Source organism: Labeo rohita, unplaced genomic scaffold (genome assembly GCF_022985175.1).
Source record: "Labeo rohita strain BAU-BD-2019 unplaced genomic scaffold, IGBB_LRoh.1.0 scaffold_244, whole genome shotgun sequence".
NCBI classification, from domain to species: Eukaryota; Metazoa; Chordata; class Actinopteri; order Cypriniformes; family Cyprinidae; genus Labeo; species Labeo rohita.
In genome coordinates this window covers 60,402-85,576 of record NW_026128704.1, presented here as the reverse complement: position 1 = coordinate 85,576, position 25,175 = coordinate 60,402, and the positions used below count along the sequence as shown (strand labels likewise).

The 25,175-nt window shown below is 34.2% G+C and overlaps 2 protein-coding genes and 1 pseudogene across 2 annotated transcripts; all 3 read right to left on the bottom strand.

The window, feature by feature from the left end:
• Nucleotides 1–3,947: 3,947 nt before the first annotated feature.
• Nucleotides 3,948–6,661, bottom strand: LOC127159684 (uncharacterized). The gene is made up of 7 exons (XM_051102473.1): nt 6,627–6,661; nt 6,457–6,538; nt 6,001–6,351; nt 5,573–5,914; nt 5,301–5,408; nt 5,162–5,184; nt 3,948–4,974 (listed from the first exon to the last, which is right to left on the bottom strand). Exons 1-7 carry the CDS (start codon nt 6,627–6,629, stop codon nt 4,852–4,854), a joined length of 1,032 nt encoding a protein of 343 aa, XP_050958430.1. The 5' UTR covers nt 6,630–6,661; the 3' UTR covers nt 3,948–4,851.
• A 2,573-nt stretch (nt 6,662–9,234) lies between these two features.
• LOC127159686 (uncharacterized) lies at nt 9,235–15,601 on the bottom strand (annotated as a pseudogene).
• Nucleotides 15,602–21,946: 6,345 nt separating this feature from the next.
• On the bottom strand, nt 21,947–23,974 carry nitr2b (novel immune-type receptor 2b). The gene is made up of 7 exons (XM_051102474.1): nt 23,895–23,974; nt 23,407–23,495; nt 22,960–23,307; nt 22,506–22,859; nt 22,315–22,425; nt 22,184–22,218; nt 21,947–22,063 (listed from the first exon to the last, which is right to left on the bottom strand). Exons 2-7 carry the CDS (start codon nt 23,447–23,449, stop codon nt 21,971–21,973), a joined length of 984 nt encoding a protein of 327 aa, XP_050958431.1. The 5' UTR covers nt 23,450–23,495; nt 23,895–23,974; the 3' UTR covers nt 21,947–21,970.
• Nucleotides 23,975–25,175: the final 1,201 nt, after the last annotated feature.

The window sequence follows — 25,175 nt, the reverse complement described above, 5'->3', positions numbered from 1 at the left end:
TGTAAGTAAACTATACTAAGCATTTGTCAGTACAACATACTATTCCTATTTCACTTTACTTAGTTTTTTTAAGGCAATCGGTTTGCATGCTTTATTTAAGTAAGCCCAACTAATTAGATTTTACAGTGCATATTGCAGTTTTGAGTCTGTCTCCTCTTTCATGGTGTTTGGCTCCTCTTAGTGGTGTACCTTCTGTTTTAAACCTTAGGCCTGTAAGGGATTGGTGACCTAATTTGAAGTTATTTAAGTGTTTCGATGTAAGATAACCAACCCAAACAATTTCCTCCCGTTCAGAATGGTCAAAGTGTGCTCTTTGTGGTCAGTATGTAGACTAGTCTAACATTGTGGTCTTTGCACAAAAGTGATAACAGATCCTCGCTTGTTTCTGTTCTCAGGATGTGTGTTGTGCTGACCTGATTTCAGTTTAGATGTGTTTGTGCTTGTGCCACCAGTGACCTTTTACAACAGATGTTTCCACAGTAGTGTAGGAGAAAACTGGTGAGACATCTACATCGGTCAAAACAAGCTGCAAAATGGTTTTAATGGAAGTACCACTCTTAGTACATGCAAGATTTATTTTAATTGATTTTCGTTATGGTTTTAAAATACTTTAGTTGTGCGGTAGCTTGTTTCTGTGTTGTCATGGAAGCACTGAATGATGTTTGCTTGATGACAGGTCCAAATGAATCGTTGCTTTGATTGCAAATGATTGAGTGTGAAACTCTTGTCTTTTTTCATTTGAGTTACATTAGTTATAGGTATTTAAAGGGAAGGTTCACTCACACACACACACACCTACACACACCTACACACACACACACACACATGTTGTCTTTCCATGTTTTATGGGGACATTCCGTAGGCATAATGGTTTTTATACTGCACACTTTTACTTTCTCAAAAAAACCCATTCTGCATGATTTATAAACCCGTTTCCTCATGGGGACCTCACAAATGTCCCCACAAGTTCAAAATTTACTGGGATTACTATCCTTGTGGGGACATTGGGTCCCCATGACGCGATAAATACCAGGTACATACACACACACACACACACACACACACACAGACAAATACACACACAAAAACACCCACCCACTATAAGTGATAAGAGATACATAAAAAATAGGTAGGGGGTCGCAAGGACTGGTTTGTGAACCATTGCATTGCATGCATTTCATTGAGCTTCTCCTTTCAGCCTGAAGAAGAAAATGGACAACTTTGTGTGATGGTGTTACTCTTAACTGAATTGTGTAACTGTATATTTAATTCCATTCAAATGTTTTCTGATATTGTTTCAGATAGTTTCTTTTTAGTTGTTTGATGTTTGATGTAATTATTTAAAAATGAAGCTAAGCTTCATGAAGGTTTAATCTACACTGATTCTGATGTTCTGGTACTTTTAGATTTAGGTGCTGCATTAAACACTTGACCATGATATTCTTTTTTCTCAGTTAGAGTAAGTTGTGGGCAGCAGAGGTACTGCTTTAAGATGGTGTCAACCATATCTTAAAAACAGAAACTTTCTGGTTAGTATAGGAGTATTTTGTTCAGATGTTGACTTGTGGTGTTCCCCAGGGCTCTATTATGGCCCCACATTGTGTTTTCTCTATGCTTCTGTTAGGCTCTATTTTTGAAAAGCATGGCTTTTTTTTTTATCATTGTTTTGTGGATGTTACACAAATTTATTTGCCCCTGAAGCACAAGAATGGCTTGGACTTCCTTGTCGCTTGCCTTTCCGTGTTAAAGGCAGACATATGTTTATTTTCTTTTTCAAAAAAAACAAACAAACATAAAAATCTGTGTTTTTGTTTATAGTCATTACACTACTCCGACGTTTTCGATCCTTGTAAATGGACACTTTTGAAAATGCTGCAGACCTCATTTTAGTTAAAAAAACACTCTGGGGTTGCGTTTCAGGCTCTGTTTACACTAATGCGTTTTTCTTTTAAAACAGCGTTTTAAAATGAAAATGATGCTTTTCTACACTGCCGTTTTCACTGCACCGTTTATGGTTGTCTAGGTACAACCATAGATATGCATATGTAGATGCCCTATTATTTAGATGGCGGATGTGTTTATGTATTAAAGCAGTCAAATGGGGAATCTACCTGTACATATTTATGGTACAACTAGCATGATGTTATTGTTTACATCAGGGGTGCTCAACCCTGGTCCTGCTCCAGTTCAGCTTCAACCCTGACCAAACACATCTGAACCAGCTAATTAGGATCTCAAGGAGCACTTGACAATTACAGACAGGTATGTTTGATTAGGGTTGGAACTAAACTCTGCAGGAAACTCAATCTCCAGGAACAGGGTTGGGCACCCCTGGTTTACATTGTCGTTTTCAAAAGTCTCAGTTTTGGTCCGTTTACACTAAAACACAACCTCTAAGTTTTCAAACTAAAACAGGGTCTGCTGTGTTTTCCAAAGTCTTTTGAGGGTCAAAAACGGTGGAGTAGTGTAAACGATAGGCATAACCGTAGCAGAAGTTATGCTTTTAAAAACGAAAACGCACTAGTATAAATGTAGCCGAATTGTAAATGGACCAAAACATAGACTTTTGAAAACGATGGCATGGCTGCCCATATTTTCTCTGTGTATCCTTGATGACCATGTAAGCAATAACATCTTGCTCATTGTTGTACCCATAGATCTGTATAGGTAGATGCATCATGCGACCGCTCTAAGCACGTAGATACGTCTGCCATCTAAATTATAGAGCATCTACCTATATATATCTATGGTTGTACCCGCATGAAAGGTCATGTGACATGCATTTTTGGTTGTGTAGTGTAGACAGAAATAGTTTCTGAAACACAGTAAAAATGCCTGTGTAGACAAGGATTGTTTTCATTTTAAAACGCTGTTTTAAGTAAACAGTGTAAACGCACTAGTGTAAACAGGGCCTTAGGGTAACCAGATTAAATAGAAACAGAACAGCTAATGAGTTCAAAAGCAGGAGCAGGATCCCAGATAGCACATCTACATCTGCAAGATGTCTGTTAAAGATCACTTGATCTGGAAAGCATCTGCTGTGTACAAACATCTGAGAGACATCTGTAAGATGTCAGTTTTATATACATTCTAAATCATAAACATCTTAAAGACATCTAATAGATGTCTATTTGACATCTGATAGGAAATGTCCTAAAGACGTATTGCAGGTGAACAAACACTCTAAAAAATATGTCTTCTAGATGTAAATACAGATGTCAAATAGATATGTTCGTGATGTATGTGTGATCTCAGGGATACTAATATTCTTCAAGCACTAGATGGCAGTGGAGACCATGAGTTGAATTCAGAAGTTTCACACATACTCCATTTGCATTCTGTGTGTAGTTCGTATATGGGCACATATGTGGTACAGAGGGAGCACTGGTTCCTTGTGCCTTCACGTAAGACGTGTTTGCCGTGAGTAACACTTTTTTTTTCAAATATACTCTGTTTGCAGGGCGTATTTTTTTTCCAGGCTCAGGTAAACAGGTTAGAGCATTCAGTGGACAAGGATGTAGTGCTAAATTAAAGTTATAGCACGTTGTTCGAGGTTAAAATGAACATGGGTTGAAATTAAAATGCTGTAATTGTACCATCTATATAACAAGTCTATGTTTCAAAACCTACATATGACTTTATTTCAAAAACACCAGGAACCTATCATTTTAGTAAGTATAATAAATACATAAAATAATAAATAATGCTATCCACCATCAGTTTGTCTTAACCCTATTAATTCTTGTGAATTGCAAACACCACAATATGACAGTGCACATGAACACTGACACATGAACACATGAACATATGCACATGACATGCACATATAAATTTATTATCATTTAGAAGATGCAAATGAAGCATTCATATGCAAGATTCTTAGGAGATTGTAAAATGGAAAATACCATAACATAAAGTTGCAACGTTGCCCAGAAAAAAAACACACAGTCTTATAAGATACATGCATGTATCCACAAAAATATAGGCACACAAACACACACTATCTTTCATTCCCACAGTTATTCTTATCCTTATTACTATTTAAAATAACTGTTTTCTATTTGAATATATTTTAAAATGTAATTTATTCCTGTGATTTTAAAGCTGAATTTTTAACATCATTACTCCAGTCACATGATCCTTCAGAAATCATTCTAATATTCAGATTTCCTGCTCAAAAAACATATTATTATTATTATTATTATTATTATTATTATTATTATTATATTGAAAACAGCTAAGTAGATTTTTTGAACACGTTTCTTCGATTAATAGAAAGTTCAGAAGAAGATTTAATAGAAATCTTTTGTAACATTATGAATGTCTTTATCGTCACTTTTGATGAATTTAAAGCATCTTTGCTAAATAAAAGTATTAATTTATATAATGTGACACTGAACACTGGGGTAATGCTGCTAAAAATTTAGCTTTGATCACAGGAATAAATTACATTTTAAAATATATATCAAATATATATTCAAAAATATTTCAAAATTTTGACCGATAGTGTATTGCATTTAGACGTGATCCTCGACATGATTCAATTTTAATGCAACCATCTTTTAGAAAATAGTTGCCCAGTACACTTGTAATTGCTGCCAAATTCAAACAAAAATCATAGTGGTGTCAGCAGTGATAAATTCATTGCACTGTGAATTTTCAGGCTGTACTTTGACTTTAATTTCAGATAAAGAAAATCAGTGAACTAAAATGGACTAGAAATTACTGCAATTATGCAGACAAATTAAATTGATGGATTTAGATTCAAATATGTTGTTAGAAGACAATGTGATAATATAATGAAATATTTTTACGGTGTAGAAGTTAAATGTTTCTCTGAACATTTGAATGTCACTGGTGTGTTCTGACCTGTGCGTACACAGACTGGTCTTGACTGATTCTTGCTTTAGCTCTTCTAGTGTTCAGAGGTTTCTGACCAAAACTAATGGATGCGTAATTCAGAGTGTCTTCATTCTAATATTAATAGAGAAAAGAAACTCCAATTATTTATATAAAATGACACATGGTATGGCAGAATATACACAAAAGGTCCTAAAAATACTAATACATAATATTAATTTGATAAAACAGATTACTGCAAATAGAGTCAATAGTCCTTTCTACATTTAAAATCTCAAACGGAAGAAAATGATGTACTTACTTGACTCTCTTGTGGTGTAGGCACTTTGTAAAATTAAGAAAGACACTTGTCATTATAAGTGGTAGACGTGTTATTTTTAGTCTGTCATTTTTTTTCTTTTGCATTATTATATTAAATTATTTTATTCAAAAAGTCTTACCTTTATTCTGCCCCCTGCATAGTTTTAATCCCAGAAAAACAACCAGGGCCAAAAATATGATGTTTGAAAATCCAAGAGCAAGAAGAGCTGGATTCATATTATCACTCTCTGGAAAAAAAAGTGAAATTTGATTTCCTAAATATATATATTTTTTACATTTATTAGATCAGTATATATTATATCATGTATTCCGCTATATGAATCAAATGCTTTGCAAGAGAGGCAAGATCAAACTAAACCAATTTAAAATAGACATTTCACTTTTATCTTACCTTTAAAATTTAGTTTGGTTCCTTTTCCAAACAGTATCTCTCCACATGCGGCCACAGCACAGTAGTAAATCCCAGCGTCAGATTGACTGATGTTGCTCTTGAAGAAACTGTAGACACAGCTCTGCATTTTAGACTCAGTTCTGTTCTCACACTGACCATTTCTCTCTCCTTTGGTGTAAAGGACTCCTTGTGATTCTTCTGAGCTTCGCCTGAACCAGTAGACACTGTGTTCTCCTGTACAACTCTCAGAGAAGATGCTGCACTGCAAACTCACAGAATCTCCTGGATGAAGCGTGTCTATCAAAGACTGATGAAGAGTTGTGTGTCTGTCCATAGCTGCATCTTGAAAAGGACATGAAAGTGACATTTAATAGAAAAAGCAAGGCGAAAAATCATCTAATGCAATCAACACATGCTTGAAACCATACCTTTGACAAGTAATCTAGTGCCTGCACCCATTCCAATGCTGTAATGTGACGAGACTACACAGTAATACGCTGCTGAGTCTGAAGGCTTTGTCTTTAAAATGGTCAGATTAAAATGACCATTTCCTTTAATAACATTAAAACGTTTTGTTTTCTCATAGTCCTTATTCCAGCTGGGTTGTAGATTTATATAGAAAGACACAATTTGTAAGGATTTTCCATCAGCTGTCTGTTTAAACCATGCTGTTGTTGATTGCAAAAGGTTTGAAAAAGTGCAAGTAAGGTTCACATCCTCTCCAGCTTGAACTATTTTTACGTTATCCTCTTGAACAACACCTACATCAGAGGAGTAGACTGCAAAATGAAGCACAAAATGAGTACATTGAGAGTTGAAATTGTTATATAGCACTAAACAGGTGAGTTGTTTAATATTTGAAAAAGACATTTAGGTACATTTACCATTTGTTGAGGAAATCAAAAGAATTAAGAAATATCTCATGATCCATCGTCTTCCAAAATGATCCTCGTGCTTTGAATTCCCCTGAAAAGTGAAAAAACGAGCACATCAATTCATTAACACATGCTAAAGAATAATGGTAGATTATACATTAGACTAGACTGTGGCTTACCATGTGTCCATCTGCCTCTGCCTCAGACAACTGATGCACATATACACTTTCACCTTAAGTTTTATGCTTTCACACCCCTTGCCACATCACAGTGGCTAGAAAAAAAAATCTAACCCAACCATTTTTCCATTGCTCCAGAAAACATCTCTCATTTATTAAGACATATTGTAAAAAATACTGTTTAGTTACCAGTTAATAGTTAACTAAAGATGGTTTCTCTCAGAACTATATGGTTAATATGCTGTTTCAGTGTGACTAAAAATGCATTATGTGGTTTGACAGAGGAAAACAAAGCAGGAAATAAGATGTTCCAAAGCATGTAACCAGAAAACAAACCTTTAAAGGGCCCCATATAAAAGTTCCTGTGTTTAGCGTTAGTGATGATGAGCACCCAGGATATGTTTAAATAAATTTTGAAAAAAACAAAAAAACAAAACTTTGTATTATGGGTTTGGTTTATTCATGCATACATGCACAGTCCAAATTTGTACATTCTGAGTGAGAAGCCTATAAAAATATGTTCCAATATAGTGTGTAAATAAAATGAAATTTTTCCATATTGATTTTTCACAGATGTTTTACCTGTTTAATTAAGGCTTACTTTATATTATGTTATTATATGGAAACTGATAATGTCAAGGCAGAAAATAGCAAGTACCTTTTCAGATTTTTCTACAGTTTGTAAAAGGTAATGTTAGAATGATGCACAATATTTTTTGCAACCTCTCAACTGGTTATATAGGGTAGGCCAAGAAATATGCAGTTTGTCAGTTTTGAAGGAATATTCTGAAAGAAGGGATATTCATTGAAATTCTGCCTAATAGGCCTATAGACTAATTAATTTCATGTTATGGCCTTTAACAAACAATCAAATAAATAGATAAATAACTCTCATGGTTACCTCCAAGAATCATCCAGACAGAACCTTCATTTACCAATTATTTTAATGTATTTTGCCTGTGTATTGTGAGTCGGTGCTATGTGATTCATGCCATAAAGAAACTGCATTTCACCGTGAATATGACATCTTGAGGGCAGCATTTGCTACAGTGCGTCTTATGTCACATTAGACCCTTACTGAACTTTAACATCACCACCAAAAACATATGTCATTGAATGCATCGTTTAAACTTTTATGAATCCTTTGTAAGCAGTTCAGAAATCAGAAACCCTACAAAGCACTTACCATTGATGATATGAAGTGAAAATCAGTTTAACAAATTCATGCCTAACACCTAGTGCTGTTTTCTCTAATAATGTAAAATTAAAAATATGTAAAAATTATACATTTGCATTGAGTTATGCAATGAAATGACTTGATGATAGCAAGATCAGATCTCTGTGTGGAGCACTGGCTCTTATCAGACTCAGGAAAATCTCAGGATTTTTACAATTAATGGCAGAAGGAATGTTTGGAAATATAAATTGTTATTTCCTTCTGACACACCACAGCAAAAGAGAACTGGCTTAAAACCATTTTTGTTGGTGAAAATACTAATGGCCTAAGACTTTTGCACAGTAGTGTGTCTGAAAGACTACACCCACCAGGAGCAAATCAAACAATTTGATTGGCTGATGAATCTGTCAGTCTGAAACGAGAGCCCTGAAGACTCTAAGGGGTGGAGCTTAGACTCATGAATGAAATGGTTTTAAGCCAGTTATTTCCATCTTTTGCTGTAGTGTGTCAGTAGGAAATAACAATTTACATTTCCAATTTACATATCTTTTGCCATTAATTATAATAAACCTGTGAGACGAGGCCGGCTCTACGCAGGGGCAAGAGGGGGCAGCGCCCCCTCAAATAAATGTCTTGCCCCCTCAAATCAAAATTTTGAAAACTTGAGAAAGCACGTTAATATACTCACAAAATGAATATATTACAAGTTGACAAAATGATCTGCGGTAGCGGAAAAATCCGCCGAAAAAGGGACACTACACAATACGGTATTAGATTTTCCTCATGTCTCTGTCCCTCCGCTGTGTGTATTCATTCACAGGCTGCAGCGCACGCACACACGCGCACACACACACACCTCCCCTGAGCCCTCGGTAAACATCCAATCACCGTCCGTATGCAAATGAGACGCAGGCTAACGTAGTGTTGTGTCGGATTTCAGCGCGGTCACGGAGTGGAAAGACTTTGAAGAAGCTGCAGCGTTTTTTCAGTTACAACAAGCACAACAATGAGTCCACGTTTTTGCAAAGGGAAATAGGAGACTGTTGTTGTAGAGTGGATTGGAGAGAAGAGAGCTGTTCATTTACTATAAAAAGATAACAAAAAAAAAATATATAAAAAATATAAAAAACATAATATGATCTGTTCTATAGCCCATCTGCCTTTACTTAGTTTTTTTTTTTTTTTTTTCATTATTCATAAGACAACCTTTCAGTTTTCTAGTTATAGTGTGTTAAGTCTTACTTTAGGTTAAACGTTTTTGAGAATTAGACCACCCAGCTAAGATAAATGTTATGTCTATGATTGATAAAATCTGGATTATTTTATTCTATTTTGTTTTATTTATTTAATTTTTATTTTTCAGTTTCCCCCCCTGAGGGATTGCCACCTTATTGTGGTCAGGGGGTTTGCGTGCCTCAGTGACCTTAAGAGCTATACTAGCAGGAGCTTAGTCTTCAAGTGGGACACCCAAGTTGGACAGGTCTGAAGGTAGAGGCCTGACATAGTGCAATCCACTTCTTCAGGCTTTGGACACAGCTAACAACACAATTCAGCAAGGAAAATACTGTTACTATAAGCACAGGGAAAAAAACAGTGCTCAAACATGATGTGTACACATGATGCCCCCTTCACATTTCTGACTGCCCCCCCATATGTGCCTGTCTAGAACCGGCCCTGCTGTGAGATTTTTTTTTTTTTGTATGCAAGTAGTCTGATAACAGCCAGTGCTCCACATAGAGATCTGATCAAGTCCATGTGTATGTCATTGCGTAACTCAATGCAAATGTATAATTTTTTTACATATTTTTATTTATTTTTGTTTATATTTTTACTTAATTAGAGAAAACAGCACTAGGTGTTCTGCATGAATTTATTTTAACTTTATAAGTCACTTTATCTTCACTTTATCTTCACACAATATTGTATTTTATTTTATTGTATTTGATTAACTACCTTTACCCGAAAATTGAGTGTTTACTGTTGCCCTTGGCATTGTTGATGTACTATTTCCTATTTAATACTGTACAGCCACCTTGTCACAATTCTGTATTGTTAAAGGCGGTATATAAATAAAGGTGACTTGACTTGACTTGACTTGACTTTATATAATTCTTTATATAATTATATAATTCTCAACTGCTTACAAACGATTCATAGAAGTTTAAATGATGCATTCAGAGTTATATCTTGTTTTTGTTGGTAACATTAAAGTTCAGTAAGGATCTGCTGTATATATACTGTAAGCTGACTGTGACCTAAAATGCACTGTAATGTATGCTGCCCTCAAGATGTCATATTCACTGTAAAATGCTGTTTTTTCATGGCATGAATTGCATTTATAACACTGACTCACAATACACATGCGAAATACAGTAGAATAATTGGTATATTAAGATTCTGCCCCGGTGATTCTTGGATGTAACCAAGAGAGTGTTTTATACATGCTGTATTTTATTTATTTATTATTTGTTTGTTTGGATTGACAAAAGTGTTAGATTTAGATTTTTTTTGGCCATTTTGATGCGGCAAGGGGTGTGAAAGCATAAAAGTTAATGTGAAAGTGCGTATGTGCTTCAGTTTTTGGCTGCTGTTCCAAAAAAAAGTCCAAGGCCATTCTTTCAAAACATTACGACAGAAAACAAATGTTAAATCATATTCTCTAATATATGCTATGTCTATGGGATTATTTTTGTGCCAATAAGAATGAACGTAACTTTATAAAACTGAACGTAACTTTCCAAGAAACGATCAAAAATATGCCACTGCAAAAGAAGAAAAACACAATGAAAATGAAAAAATGAACTCAGTCGCACAAATTTAACATGCTCTTCAAATATGCTTTATTCTTTGTTAATGATTTTCAAAGAATCGTTTTCGCGAATCATGGATTCTGAATGCGTTGCCACAGCTTTCGCTTACGCTTCGCAAATTTTCGTTTGCTGTTTTGGCACAAACCTCTCGTGGGGGCGGGCTTAACAGCGATCTACTCTAACTGGCTAATGAGCTTTTGATGGACAGTTGCTCTCTGACCTGGAAGCACGGACGGTGACGTCAGTGGTGCAATACGTCGTGCTTTGTTTATAGAAAATATCAGAACTGTTGCACACTGTACATGAATAAAACTTTTATCGATGTTATTGATTAACGTTACTTTAGCAACACGAACTTACTTCAAGCTGCCCTGAGGGACAAGCTGAGGTGGAAGATGATGCTGCTCCGTGTCTCTGCTGGGAGCTCATCTTTAGAAACTAAGAGACGACCGTAGGTGAAATACTAATAACATTAATACTTAATATAAACAAAGCACGACGTATTGCACACCGCAACAACTTTCCAATATGTGCGCCACTGACGTCACCGTCCGTGCTTTCAGGTCAGAGAGCAACTGTCCATCAAAAGCTCATTAGCCAATTAGAGTAGATCGTTGTTAAGCCCGCCCCCACGAGAGGTTTGTGCCAAAACAGCAAACGCAAATTTGCAAAGCGTAAGCGAAAGCTGTGGCAACGCATTCAGAATCCATGATTCGCGAAAACGATTCTTTGAAAATCATTAACAAAGAATGAAGCATATTTGAAGAGCATGTTAAATTCGTCCGACTGAGTTCATTTTTTCATTTTCACTGTGTTTTTCTTCTTTTGCAGTGGCATATTTTTGATCGTTTCTTGGAAAGTTACGTTCAGTTTTATAAAGTTACGTTCATTCTTATTGGCACAAAAATAATCCCATATATGTCTAGCAGGTAAAAAAAAAAAAAAAATCACATCTTAAAAAGTTAAAATTCTTACTACGTCAAAACTATGACTTTAAAAATCATAAATATAAAATAAAAAGTTGAAATTATGACTTAAAAAGTCAGAATTATGAGCTAAAAAGTCGAAGTTATGACTTACTAATTTGAAATTATGAGCTATAAAGTAGAAATTATGACTTACTTAAATCATAATTATAAGATAAAAATGGGAAATTATGGCTTTAAAAAGTGGCTTAATGGAAAAAAACACATCAATTATTCAGATTAATAAAATTTATTAAAAGACAAGCGGATGAACCGGATGAATATATATATGTACGTTCTACCCCAAGAAAACATAATTACGAGATAAAAAGTCAAAATTATGACTTAAAAAATCTAAATTATGAGATATGATGTAGTTAAGTATGAAAGCCCATTTATTCCATAGAAATGGGCTTCCATACTTGATATTATGGGGTTAGTGTATAGAAAAAAATTGGCGAAATGTTCATCCAATCACATGACGTTCTCAAGTAAAGACTTTTGCACAGTAGTGTGTCTGAAAGACCACACCCACAACGTTCAAATTAAACAATTTGATTGGCTGATGAATCTGTCAATCTGAAACAAGAGCCCTGAATACTCTAAGGAGTGGAGCTCAGACTCACGATTTACTTGAGAACATCAAGGAATAAATTGTGATTGGATGAACTTTTCGCCATTATTTGTTGATATGACTGCATAATATCAAGAGATGACTAAACACAAAGAAATAAATTAGAATGAGGGAGAAAATGTTATTTATTTAGGCTGCTGTTTAGCCAGCAGGTGGCTTTCCCCACCAGTTTCACATCATAAAAAAGGGTTTGTATTTTAAATCGATAGGAGAAGTAGCTGTCATAAAGAGTGCTGTCATATTCCATTCCCATGATGAAAAGAACTCAGGAATATGGTGTTATGTACTTATTATACAAAATTATGATAGGCTGTGTAAATTGAATTTGTTTGCTATGTTTATTAATAACATAGTATATATCACAGAATATGAATTAACATTTGTTGTCTGTTGTAATGTCTTGAAATAATAATCTTGGACTTTATTTTTTTGGTAGTGATAAAAAATCATGTAAATTATTAGCATAATTTGAAGAATAAATGTGACCCTGGACCACAAAACCAGTCATAAGTGTCAATTTTTAGAAATTAAGTTGAATAAATAAGCTTTCCATTGATGTATGGTTTGTTATGATAGGACAATATTCGTCCGAGATACAACAATTTGAAAATCTGGAATCTGAAGTTGGTTAGCAATGCATATTACTAATCAAAAATTAGTTTTTGATATAGTTATGGTAGTAAATTTACAAAATATCTTCATGAAACATGATATTTACGTAATATCCTAATGATTGCATATTTGATAAATGAAAAGTCTGTGAAAAGTGAAAAGTGAAAAATGTTAAATTGTCATTGACACAAAATGTTTATTAAGATACACAAGATACACAAACAATAATGTATAAAGCAGACTTCTTCTTTGGTTATTTACAGAAATGTAAAGGTTCAGTTAATACATTTTTGGGGGAAAGATTAAAGGCATGTGTAGCATGCATGATTTTACATATAAAACCATTTATACAGAATTACTTCTACAGAGAATATAAAAAGGTATTTGTGGTATGTACTTTGAGATAAATTATCATCTGATTTTAGATTCTTTAGTGTCAAAAGCACAATATAATTTAAATAAACAAAATTGAACATGGCAGATAAACATCTGTGGTTAGATTTATTTTCTGTATAAATGACCATATGTACATGCAACAAACTGTATGTAAAACTCAAATAACATGTTAAAAATGCAATGAGATATTACAAAGTAAAATGATTCGCAATGTAACATTAATTGCTGCAAATCTGGTATGTATACTGTACAGTTTTACAATGCAGTACTGAAAACATAAAGCATGTTCCCCAATAAACTTAAAATGCAGCAATTAGGCTCGAACTTGTTTATTTATTATGACCTTTAGTGATTATAGGCTGTTGCTTTCAGTGTACATGCTGTATTTTACAAGAGAGTGTTCTTCAGTAATCTTTATTTTGATTTCATTTGCAATGCAGGAATTTTGAGCTGCATAACTCAGTTTGTCTTCACCCTACAATAATAAGGAAAAATAAACAAAGTTCAGAGAATAAAATTTCACATAAAATGTAAAGTCTGAGTCTTAAGAAGACTCATCAGCATAATAATTTGCATGATCAGAATCATTTGATTCTAATTAATAATTATATGATGTGAGTCTTTTGAAATCTCAAACATAAAAGTAAAAACTTACTTGACTCTCTTGAGATTTGTGGATTGTGGGTGAATAAAAAATATATATTAAAAAGCAACCAAATATAAGATTTCTGTATATCGGCAATTGTTGCATTTTCATAAACATTTATATATACAGGGGTTGGACAGTGAAACTGAAACACCTGGGTTTAGACCACAATTAGTATGCCGTATGGCCTCCTTTTGCAGCCAATACAGCATTATTTCATATTGGGAATCAAAAACACAAGTCCTGTAAGTAGCCAGAAGGATTTTCCCATTCCTCCTAAACAGCTGGTTCAGGTGTATTTGGTGATGTTGGTGCTGAAAACATTTCAGGAAAGTCGCTCCTCCAAAACACCCCAAAGTGGCTCAATAATATTCAGATATATGGTGACTGTGCAGGCCATGGGAGATGTTTAACTTTAAAATTCAAACCTTACTTTTATTTGGATCCTGACATATTTTTAAGGCCAGAAAAACAGTGAAAGTCAAAAATATGATGTTTAAAACTCCAAGAACAAGCAGGATTGGATTCACTTCTCCACTCTCTAAAATGACCAAAAATTCAAGACATAATTCAGAGTGCTAATATGAGTTTGTTCATTGGTATTATTTCCCCTGATATTTGAACCAAATGTTCCTCCTGAGTGAAAACATCAAATATTTATTCAAAAATATTTACCTCTAAAATTTAGTTCAGTTCCTTTTCCAAACAGTATCTCTCCACATGCGGCCACAGCACAGTAGTAAATCCCAGCATCGGATTGACTGATGTTGTTCTTGAAGAGACTGTAGACACAGCTCTGTGTTTGAGACTCAGTTCTGTTCTCACACTGACCATTTCTCTCTCCTTTTGTGTAAAGGACTCCTTGAGATTCTCCCAAGCTTTGCCTGAACCAGTAGACACTGTGTTCTCCTGCACAACTCTCAGAGAAGATGCTGCACTGCAAACTCACAGAATCCCCTGGATGAAGCGTGTCTATCACAGACTGCTGAAGAGATGTGTGTCTGTCCATGGCTGCATCTTGAAAAGGGACATGAGAGGGGCAGTAGTAGTAAAGAAAAACAGACACCACAAACCAAACAAAGCTACAATAACAAACAGTAAAACTTACCTCTGACAAGTAATGTAGTGCCTGCACCCATTCCAATGGTGTGGTATGACGAGACTACACAGTAATACGTTGCTGAGTCTGAAGGCTTTATCTTTAAAATGGTGAGATTAAAATGATTATCTCCATTAATAACATTAAAACGATTTGTTTTCTCAAAGTCCTCATTCCATCTGGGTTGTTGATTTAAATATGAAGATACAATTTGTAAGGATTTTTCTCCAGCCGTTTGTTTAAACCATGCTGTTGTTGACTGCAAAAGACTTTGAAAATGTGCAAGTGAGGTTAACATCCTCTCCAGCTCGAACTATTTTTACATTATCCTCCTGAACAACAACCACATCAGAGGAGCAGACTGCAAAATTAAAAAGGTACATTTAGTGTTATGTAGTCATAGAAATGGACATTTGATAGTTGATAGACAGTATAAAAAAGTATTAAAAAAGTGCATTTACCTATTGTTGAGGAGAACAAAATAATTAAATATCGTCTCATCATTGGTCTTCCAAAATTCCCCTAAATAAATAAGTAAATAAATCAGTCATTCAGGAATGGAAAAAAAAAAAAACTTTTACAACAGATAACAAATAGAGGTAGATCAGTAGACTGCCCATACCATGTGTCCTTCAATCTCGGCTTCAGACAAATGAGACACATACACACTTCTGTCTTATTTATTCAGTCCTTTAAGAGCTGATTGGTCACTTGTGAAATGGTTTGCATTGAGCTGAAACCACTCTGTGATAGCAGCCAATCAGCTGATGTCATGGTGTTTGCAATGTTGCACTTATGGTTCTTTAAAAAGTCAATTTAATATAAATGAGGGAAAAAAGAGAAAAGATTTTAATTAAAATGTAAACAGTAATTTATTTGTTTTGCTATTTCACAAGATAAAAACTTTTCTGAGAAGTCTGCAAGACTATTAAAATATCAGACCAAAGGTACTTTTATCATTTTAATTTACAAAGTCTGCTTTTTGAAATTAAAGGAAAATGAAATTGCTGTTGTAGTTGCATTATAAAGTTGGCAGACTGGTCACATTTGAGTGTTAGTGAGTATGTCACTGTGTACTTTTCACTGTGTTGTTTTCACACCTCTTGCTGCATCAAAACCACATCATGTTAAAACCCAACTATCCTTTCATTACTAAAAAAAAAAAGCGTTACTATACACAACTGACATCTGATAAACTGTCATCTGATAAACTACATATAATAAAACTAAGGTATACATAACAAAGTTTGGCATCTGTACATGTGGTTAATGCTTGACTATTTGGTTTGTATCATAAGAACAAAAACAAGAAATGAGTCTATTCTATGTTGTGACAACAACAACAAAATACTACAGTATTGGCCTGATGTAGCAGATCATTTCTGTAATTTAAAATTAATTATTAAAAATACATGTTTTTCTTGTCCTCATGCATTTCATACATTAATTCATTAACCATGATAACCAGTGCTGTGTGCTTTTGTTTAGGCCTTAAAGTAATTAAAGTCAAAACTTTATGAGACAAAGATTTATAATTTCAGGACCAGGGACAGAGACATAATGAATAATTTTACACTGCAATCCGACATGACCTAACAAAATCTTTTCATATTCAAACAGAAATCATTGGTGGACACAATTTCTGTGCAAGCATAATTTTGACTGTCCGATATTGGCTAGGAAATATTCTTTAAGAAGTGCAGCACTAAACATCATTGAACCAATCTTTCATAAAGCAGTGAACCAGGATCACAATGAAAAATTTGATGTTTCACAAACCTTTTATATGCCACTTTTGAAAAGATATACTTATGTTGTACATTTTCTCAATCAGCTCATTTAAGGACCTTAAAATATATCTTGTGTTCAGATATTACTTACATCTAAGTTGCAAAGTTAATGTTTTGATCAGTGGTATACAGTAGGTTTTGCTTTCTAACTGATCTAATATGAAGAGGACATCTTAGGACATCAACCTAGATACCAGGTCAAAAAGATCAAAAAACACCTCAGTTATACTGTGTTTACAAAAATATTGTATTTCTTACTCACTGACAGACTCACAATTTGGATTTTATTCATAAAACAGATGAAGCTTTTTGGCCTTGTTTATACCACTGTCATAGCCTAAACCAGACTCAGACTCTGTCTATAATGTGGAGAGGATGTGACTGTGGCTGTCACTGAAGTCAGATGCAGCATTTCCTGTTAAATGAGAGGCAGGAAGAAACTGGTTACTACAGAGTGAGAGGTGCTGGGGGTGAATGTCAGCGGGTCAAAGGGTTGCTTATCATTTTAACTGATGTATCTAAAGCTGCTTCATTTAGGCCAGGGGTGCCCAAACTCGGCCCTGGAGGGCCTGTGTCCTCCAGAGTTTAGATCCAACCCGCATTAAACACACCTGTAACATTTAAAAAAGTTGTGTAAAATTCATAGCTACATCCAACTGTTAAATATTCTGATTCATGAAGGTCTTTGTATATTTCTGTTTGCATACACATGTACGCCTGACGCGGACATTGGTGAAGCCATTTCCTACCCACAAGACTGGCCTCTTGTTTGTTTTTCACACCACACTTTGAATTGAAACCACTGAAACAACTTTCAAACGGTTACCTACAGCACTTTGCTTTCCGTTGAATTTTTTTTTAACTGGGCCTAAGGCTGCGTTTACACTAGTGCGTTTTCATTTTAAAACACATAACTTCTGTAAACGGACCAAAACAGAGACTTTTGTAGATGATGACATGGCTGCCCACATTCTCTATCCTTGGCGACCGTGTAAACAATAACATCATGCTCATTGTTGTACCCATAGATTTGTATAGGTAGACTCATAATTCAAGCGCTCCAAGCACATAGACGTGTCCGAAATCTACATAATAGGGCATCTACCTATACATATCTATGGTTGTATGTGCATGAATGGTCATGTGACGTGTTTTCGGTTGTGTAGTGTAGACGAGGATCGTTTTCATTTTAAAACGCCATTTTAAAACAAAAAAATGCACTGGTGTAAACGGGGCCTAAGAAAAAATGTGTTTATTACAATAAAGACAGGAGTCAATTATTCAGCTTATACTACGGTTACCAGACCTCAAGACTACTGTTGGGGATAACGCATAACAAGTACCGCGAGTTACGTAATAATATTACTTTTTTCAAGTAACTAGTAAAGTAATGCATTGCTTTTGAATTTCTAAGAAAAGATCTGATAAGTAACACCAGTTACTTTTTTCCCCATTTATTGATTGACAAGTCTCCTGTCAGAAAATTGGGAGTAAACATGATGTTACTGTATTCTAGACTAAATGTAAACATGCATTAATTCATCTTACTCACAAAAAACAGATTCAGTATTCCTCAAAATGAATAAAAACAGCAAAATGCAAACTCAGAATATGACACAACCCTGCAATAATTAAATATGTTCAGATGCAAAATTTACTTTTACATGTTGTTTGAACATAAATGTGTGTTGGTGGTGTGTGTACACAACCACCCTACAATGATAGAAATCCACCCAGTGGTTTTTAATTATTCCCTTTAAATAATATCCAGTTTTTCAGATCAGGCCATTCTCAACTTCTTGGCTATGTCATGTCACACAGACCAATGCCGCTTCCACGACTGTTGATTGACACAGCCGTCTTACCTTAGACCCGCCCTGAGTAAGCTGTATAAACTGTCCGGCCGCCATTGTTTTGATGATGGAGCAGGAGTAGACAAGACTGTCTCCTAAGCGACTGAGGTGTTTTGTTGTTGGATGTAATAATGAACATAGCAGTTGTCATTTACTCCCGACATCTGAGCTGCTGAAGATGCTTGTTACTTTAGTTTTTCACTTGTCATGCCAGTTAAATTCTTTGAGCCTTCTAAAGGTTAAAGACATTTTTGGAACGTTGTATAATTGACTGTAGTAGTGACATCAGACATCAAAATATGTTGATAATAAACATACAAACAAATTAGAATTAAACTTTATTTAAGCAAGAAGTATACTGACATCAAACACACTTAACTTTAAGAGTCTGAAAGCAAGCAAATAATGTAAAGCAAAAGAAGATCTTGATATTGGTCTTGATATTCAGCATAGTATACAGGATCGCATCTTAATAAATGATAATAATTTATGTTACAACTACACTGAAAATGATAGATATTGATTTAAATACTATGACTTATATACAGCATGTAAATGTATGATCACAATCACAGATGTATAATTTGAGGTTTTTTATATGTACATATAGGGTACAACAGGGCTAAAGGCGCCCCGGAGTAAAAGGCGCCTTTGATATTGTTTTCCTCGAAACCACTAGATGGCAGAATCCAATACACTTTCCAATACACCTGCTTTTCAAGATACACATGCAAATTTGTCTGATCCTTGACGTGATCACGGGCAGCAGTGCAAAGTGTGATCTAATATTTGATGTTTTTAAAAATGTTGTAGATTTAAATAGAAAATGAGAATGTGCTCATTTAACGTTCACATTCATTTCTGTTTTGTAAGCAGTGTAGTATAATGGCTCCATTTCGCAGACTGTGATGACATATTTCTACAATAATTAATATAGTAAAAAAATATGTAGAAAAAATAAATGTTAATAATGCTATACATGGTGTTATATTACCCTGATATTTAGAATTAGCAATGGAATTTCTAATACGATACACTGTACATCTTTCTTGCAGCATGTTGTTTGTTTGGCATGGTGCTTGCTCTTTTAGAAAATGTGGTTGTTGTTAGATGATATAACTGTGTTAATGTTGTACAGTTCCATCAGGGGTAGTTTAATTTAAGCAGACACTAAGACATTGAACTTTTAATAGTTTGTTTTTAAAGATGTTTTGAGACAATTAACATTGTTGCACAAACATACAATGTTAAAAATGCAGATGAATTTTCCATGTTCAAGATGGTAGGTGTTTGAAGTGGTAGAGGCCCCATTAAGTGTTTTTATGCACTGAAATGCTCTGGGCTTTAAGCTATTGATACCACAAAGCACAGACTCCTCCACAAAGTCAGCAAATGTCCATGTAAGAACATGTGACACCAACTAGAGAACCAGTCAGAAGAGAAAAGACAGATTACATCATTTCCTGTAGAGTGACTGACAGGAAGAAGCTGCTCAGTAACGACTGAGAACTGCTGTGGTGAACATCAGCGGAGAAACATTGAACTTTACACATGACTGTCAACACTGAATGTATTCTAAATTTCATATTGAAAGTTACTTTCCATAATATATATATAGATAGGGTATATAAAATATATATACTACTTTTTTTAAAGTGTTTTAGATTAAGATAAAAATATTTTGATCTGACAAAAAAATTCTCCAAATATGTATATGTAGAATGCACACTGTAACTATTTTACTTGCAAGAACTTGCCTATTTATTAAATAACCCACTGCTTTGAGATGCTTAGTTTGTGTACTCAGATGTTTTTTTTGCACCTTTGTGCTTCTGTATGTGTACGTTTGCATGCATGATTTTGCACAGTGTGGTTTGAGCATTTTCCAACCACAGACTGACCCACTGGTGTGTTTCACATCCTCTGAATCAAAAACCACACATGCACCTTTCTCAGACAGTACTTTACCTTGCTTTAGTAAAGGAATAAATTACCTATTGATGACTGCTGCTGGGTGAAAAAAACATCATATAAATAGTAACAGTTTATTTTAACACTACAAACACCTTATGTGCTCAGCTGGGCTTACAAGTTACAATACGTGCCTTTAACAGGACACAAATTAAAGATATTTTCCATTTTTAAATACTGTATACTTAAATGCTTTATTAACCTTATTAAAATATAAACGTTGAATATAATAGAAATATTTTTATTTCAGAAAATGGAAGCAATAAAATAAAAAAAAAACGGAAATAGCTGTAACCTTAAATGTTTCAGTTTTTAGTTGTGGTCAAATAGGACATACTTTTGTCCTTAATAGACATACCTTAAAAACACTGTCTTAAACCTGATAGTAAGCATAGAATTTTAGCATGGAATTAGGATTTTAACATTGATTTAAAATTTTAGCATAAATGTGGGGTTTTCAAATACCTTCAGTTTATTGTAGTACAGGCCTCACAGCCTCATATTTTCATGATCTTATGATTTCTGCCACATGTTTCCACTAGAGGGTCCTCATGAGCTGTTTATCAATAATACTGGGCAGCAGCACTTTTTGTAACTCTCTTTAAAAACATGATGCAGACTAATGCTATCCCAGATATGATTGATTATTTATTTATATTTTTTAATCATTACATATAGTTGATACATTATCTATTTTGTTTTTAGATTGATGGACCACAAGGGTATGTATCAATGTATAAAGGTCAATAAATATATTTCTGCAACATTCTTTTTAATGTTCATGTGAAAATATTGCTTACACTACATTCTAGACACATGGAGAGATATATATTGACTTATTAATTAATGTAGTTGTCATGAGTAAACATCATCAGTATGTGTTAGTGCAGTAGTACAATGTAGTCTAACTAGCATATTAAAGCAGCAGTCTGCATGTCTAGAAAATAATGCAAAAATAGTCACAATTGTCACATTTCAGTACCACGGACAGGGATCTTGGAACTTCTTTACCACTTCAACAAGACATTTTCAACAAATCAGTCAGTCTAACATTTGATTTGCTGTATGTTAGCATTCTCTGATCAAAAATGTAGTAAAACATGTTGATGCAGAAATCAAACAAACAGGGTCCATATTGCTTAAAATTACATGCCAATCAGTTCAGTTTATTTAACAGAATAATCAATTTACACTTTATTTTGTCTAGAATAATTTAACTTGCACAGATTTTTTTTCCACTATCAGTTACAAAGAAACAGCAAGTAGGCACACTGAATTAAATGGGGAAATTTAGAAGTAGAAAAACAGAATAGTATTTTACTACTATAGTACTCTCAACAGAGAATTTTTTTTTAGCAAAATGCATTGATTTCTCATGTGCATGTATTGAATTATTGTGTATGTTTTTCTCTGGGTCTTCTAGGGGTGCTGGCCCTTTGTTGAAAGCTCAAAGCAGCATAATTCAAATCATCTCTGTCTTCATCCTATAACAGCAATTATGATACATTCAGTCAGATATATTGCCTATAAAGTCTGGACATTTATACTAAATTACACAGGCAACTGATATGGTATAAAAGCAAAAAAAATATTAAACTACTTACCGTTAAGTGACCAGTCTGAATGTTCTGAGTCCCATCTTGAACAACAATAATTGGAAAACATAACTGCATAGTCTTTGAAATATGTTGATTTGCTTACATATTAGAGAAATGTATTACGTAGTGATTCCTACCTTTTTGTCGCTGCATGTACAACTGTGTGCCCAGAAATATGATCACAAACACTGATAAACAGTTTAAAGTTCCTAAAACCAGGGCAATTATATTCCAAGGTGTCTGAAAACCTTAATTAAAAATTGAAGTAATTAAAGTTAGAAATACATCTGTGAGCAGATAGAGAAAATTATGCAACTTAAATGGGCACCTGGCATGTCAGGTTTTCTTGCATCTCCAAACAGTATCTCTCCACATGCGGCCACAGCGCAGGAGTAAATCCCATCATCAGAGTGATGAAGGTTCCTCTTGGGCAGGTTGTAGATACATTTGTGTGCAGTAGAGTTCACATCAGAGCTCCTCTCACATTGAGTGTTCCTGCGCTCCTGAGTGAATATAATTCCTGGAGGAGATTCTCCAGATTCACGTCTGAACCAGTAGACGTTGTGTTCTCCTGCACAGCTCTGAGTGAGGATGGTGCACTGCAAGGCCACTGCAGAGTCTTCTGGATCCTCTGGATCTATCACAGCTCTGTCAGGGTCAAACTGCATGTTCTGCTGACTGTCTAAAAAGAAAATAAACAACTAAGACAAAGATAATATGACCAGACACGATGTGCTACAATACATCTACCACAGTAAATTTTAAGTGAACATTCTGCTTACCTTTAACAATAAGATCAGTGGCTTCCCCAAATGAAAACTTGTATATAAATTTAATGCAATAGTATGTTGCAGTGTCTGATTCTGCTGCATTTGTGATGCTCAGATTAAAACTGCTATCATCTTTTGTTACAAAAAAGCGATTATGTTTGTCAAAGTCATTTTCAAATTTGACAGCTAAAGCTTGATATGATGAAGCAATCAAAAGGGGTTTCTCTCCAGCTTTTTGTTTAATCCAAGCAATCGTGGTTCTTGACTCTTTTGGAACAATACAGGTGAAGCTAACGCTGTCTCCAGATTGAATAATCTTTAGGTGATTCTGAGCCACGACATCTGTATTATCTGATCTGCCTAGAAAAATTCAAAATGAAATGTCATGGATGAGAAAATGTTTAGTATTTCTTGCTGTATAAATGCTTTATTATGCAGAACAAAAATGTAATTACTTACATTTTGAAAGGTAAAACAAAAGGATGAAAAAATGATTAATCATTTTAGGAGATTCTAAATGATGATTCAGAACCTCTAGGGTGAATCATCTAGAAAAATAACAACAATAAAAATATAAATATGTATTTGAAGATGAAATGGACATTATTCATTGCTCATACCCAAGCTAGCTTTGTACTTGTTAAAAAAAAAAAAAAAACTGGTTTGTTTGTTTATTTATTTATTCAGATTGAATAAAACAACTTATTTTACATGTTATTAATTTGTATGTTACCTGACAAGACAAGTTTTACATTGTGTGAATTAGAAACATTTTTTAAACATACGTTTTAATGCAAGCCCACATGTCATTCATGAATATGTGGTAAAAAAAATTTGCTTTGGAAAGCTGATTTAAAAAATGGAAAATAAATATATCAAACCTTTAATTACTAAACAAATAAGAATTCAAAAACAGGCTTTGTTAAAAAAAATATATCTGTACTTACAGACTTGGAAGACATTAAAGAACAAGGTTGGTTTTCATGTAGAGTCTCAGGTTTATCTTCCTTCTCAACACAGTCCAAAAGAGAGAGACACACAGAGACTCACCTTTATATACTGTACTTCCCTGTACAAAAGAAAAGCATCTTTACATGATTCTATTGGCTGATTCACTATAATGTTTATTTTAATGCCATGTTCATGGTCATAGTAACAGCAAATGTACAGTTTTCTAGTAGATTGACACATTTTCAGATGAATGCAATGTAAATAAAACATCTACTAATAGTACAAATATTTATTGACATAAATTATTTTTTTTAAAACATCAAAGTAGTGGATTCAAACAGGTGTATGACATCTGTTGTCACCCCATGACATTTGAAAGAGATTGGAATTAGATTTGTAGCTTTTCAGCAGAAGTGGATGTATCTGTAACAAATACTGTAATTTTGTAAGGTGTTAAGTGGAAACTTTTTTTGAACAGCAGTTGACTGTGAACACAGCTTTTTTCTTCCTTCCTGCTTTCACACTTTGACCACAGATAGAGGATCGTGCACCACTATTATGCAACAATAGAAATTCATGACCAGAACTGGGACCGGTAACAGTGTAATGCCTTGACCTTGAAACCTAAAAGTGGTTTGTCTGTGCTTGCTTATGTTTATCAGCATAATATAATGCACAGAATTATGTTTAATCAAACTAAATAAAGTATTTGGACCATGAGGTCACTTAATTATGGAGCAAATAATAAGATGATATAAATGGACAGAATAAATTCTACATTATTCATTATTTGGCATTATTACTGCCTTTCAGGTCATTATTATTACTCAAATCTGTTAGTTAATCATCGGGTAGTTACTATTAATCTACTGTGACTGTTTATCTGTTGACATATTGCAGTATCTTCTAAATTTAAAAGATAAATGCTTTTAAAAATGGTTCTTTTTATGGCAATTGTTGAACTGTATAGTTGGTGTCAGAAAAAGAAAAAAAAAAACATTGCATGTAATGGAAAAAAACAGTGAAAATCATTTCCGCTCAGAATGGTGTTTGTGGGCTGTGAATGAGTGTGGGAGGTAACAAAAAAAGAGCATGGTGGCTAAAAGCACTAAAAATATATAGGTCACATGTGCTGCCTGAGGAAAAAAAATAAATCATATGGATTTATTCACTCATAAGCAGCCTCTGCATATGTCATTCAGTAACTCCTCTGCTTTTTGTATGACATTACATTGTAAGTAGTTTACAATTATGGAATAGTGTGATTTATTCACCTG

Coding starts and splice junctions, on each gene's coding strand:
- LOC127159684 (XM_051102473.1), bottom strand. Junction 5,915..6,000: donor CACTAGATTACTTGTCAAAG/GTATGGTTTCAA, acceptor GTCCTTTTCAAG/ATGCAGCTATGGACAGACAC. Junction 5,185..5,300: donor ATGCAGGGGGCAGAATAAAG/GTAAGACTTTTT, acceptor AATTTTACAAAG/TGCCTACACCACAAGAGAGT.
- nitr2b (XM_051102474.1), bottom strand. CDS start 23,449: ATGATTAATCATTTTTTCATCCTTTTGTTTTACCTTTCAAAAT. Junction 22,860..22,959: donor CACTGATCTTATTGTTAAAG/GTAAGCAGAATG, acceptor TTTTCTTTTTAG/ACAGTCAGCAGAACATGCAG. Junction 22,064..22,183: donor TTCAGACTGGTCACTTAACG/GTAAGTAGTTTA, acceptor TTGCTGTTATAG/GATGAAGACAGAGATGATTT.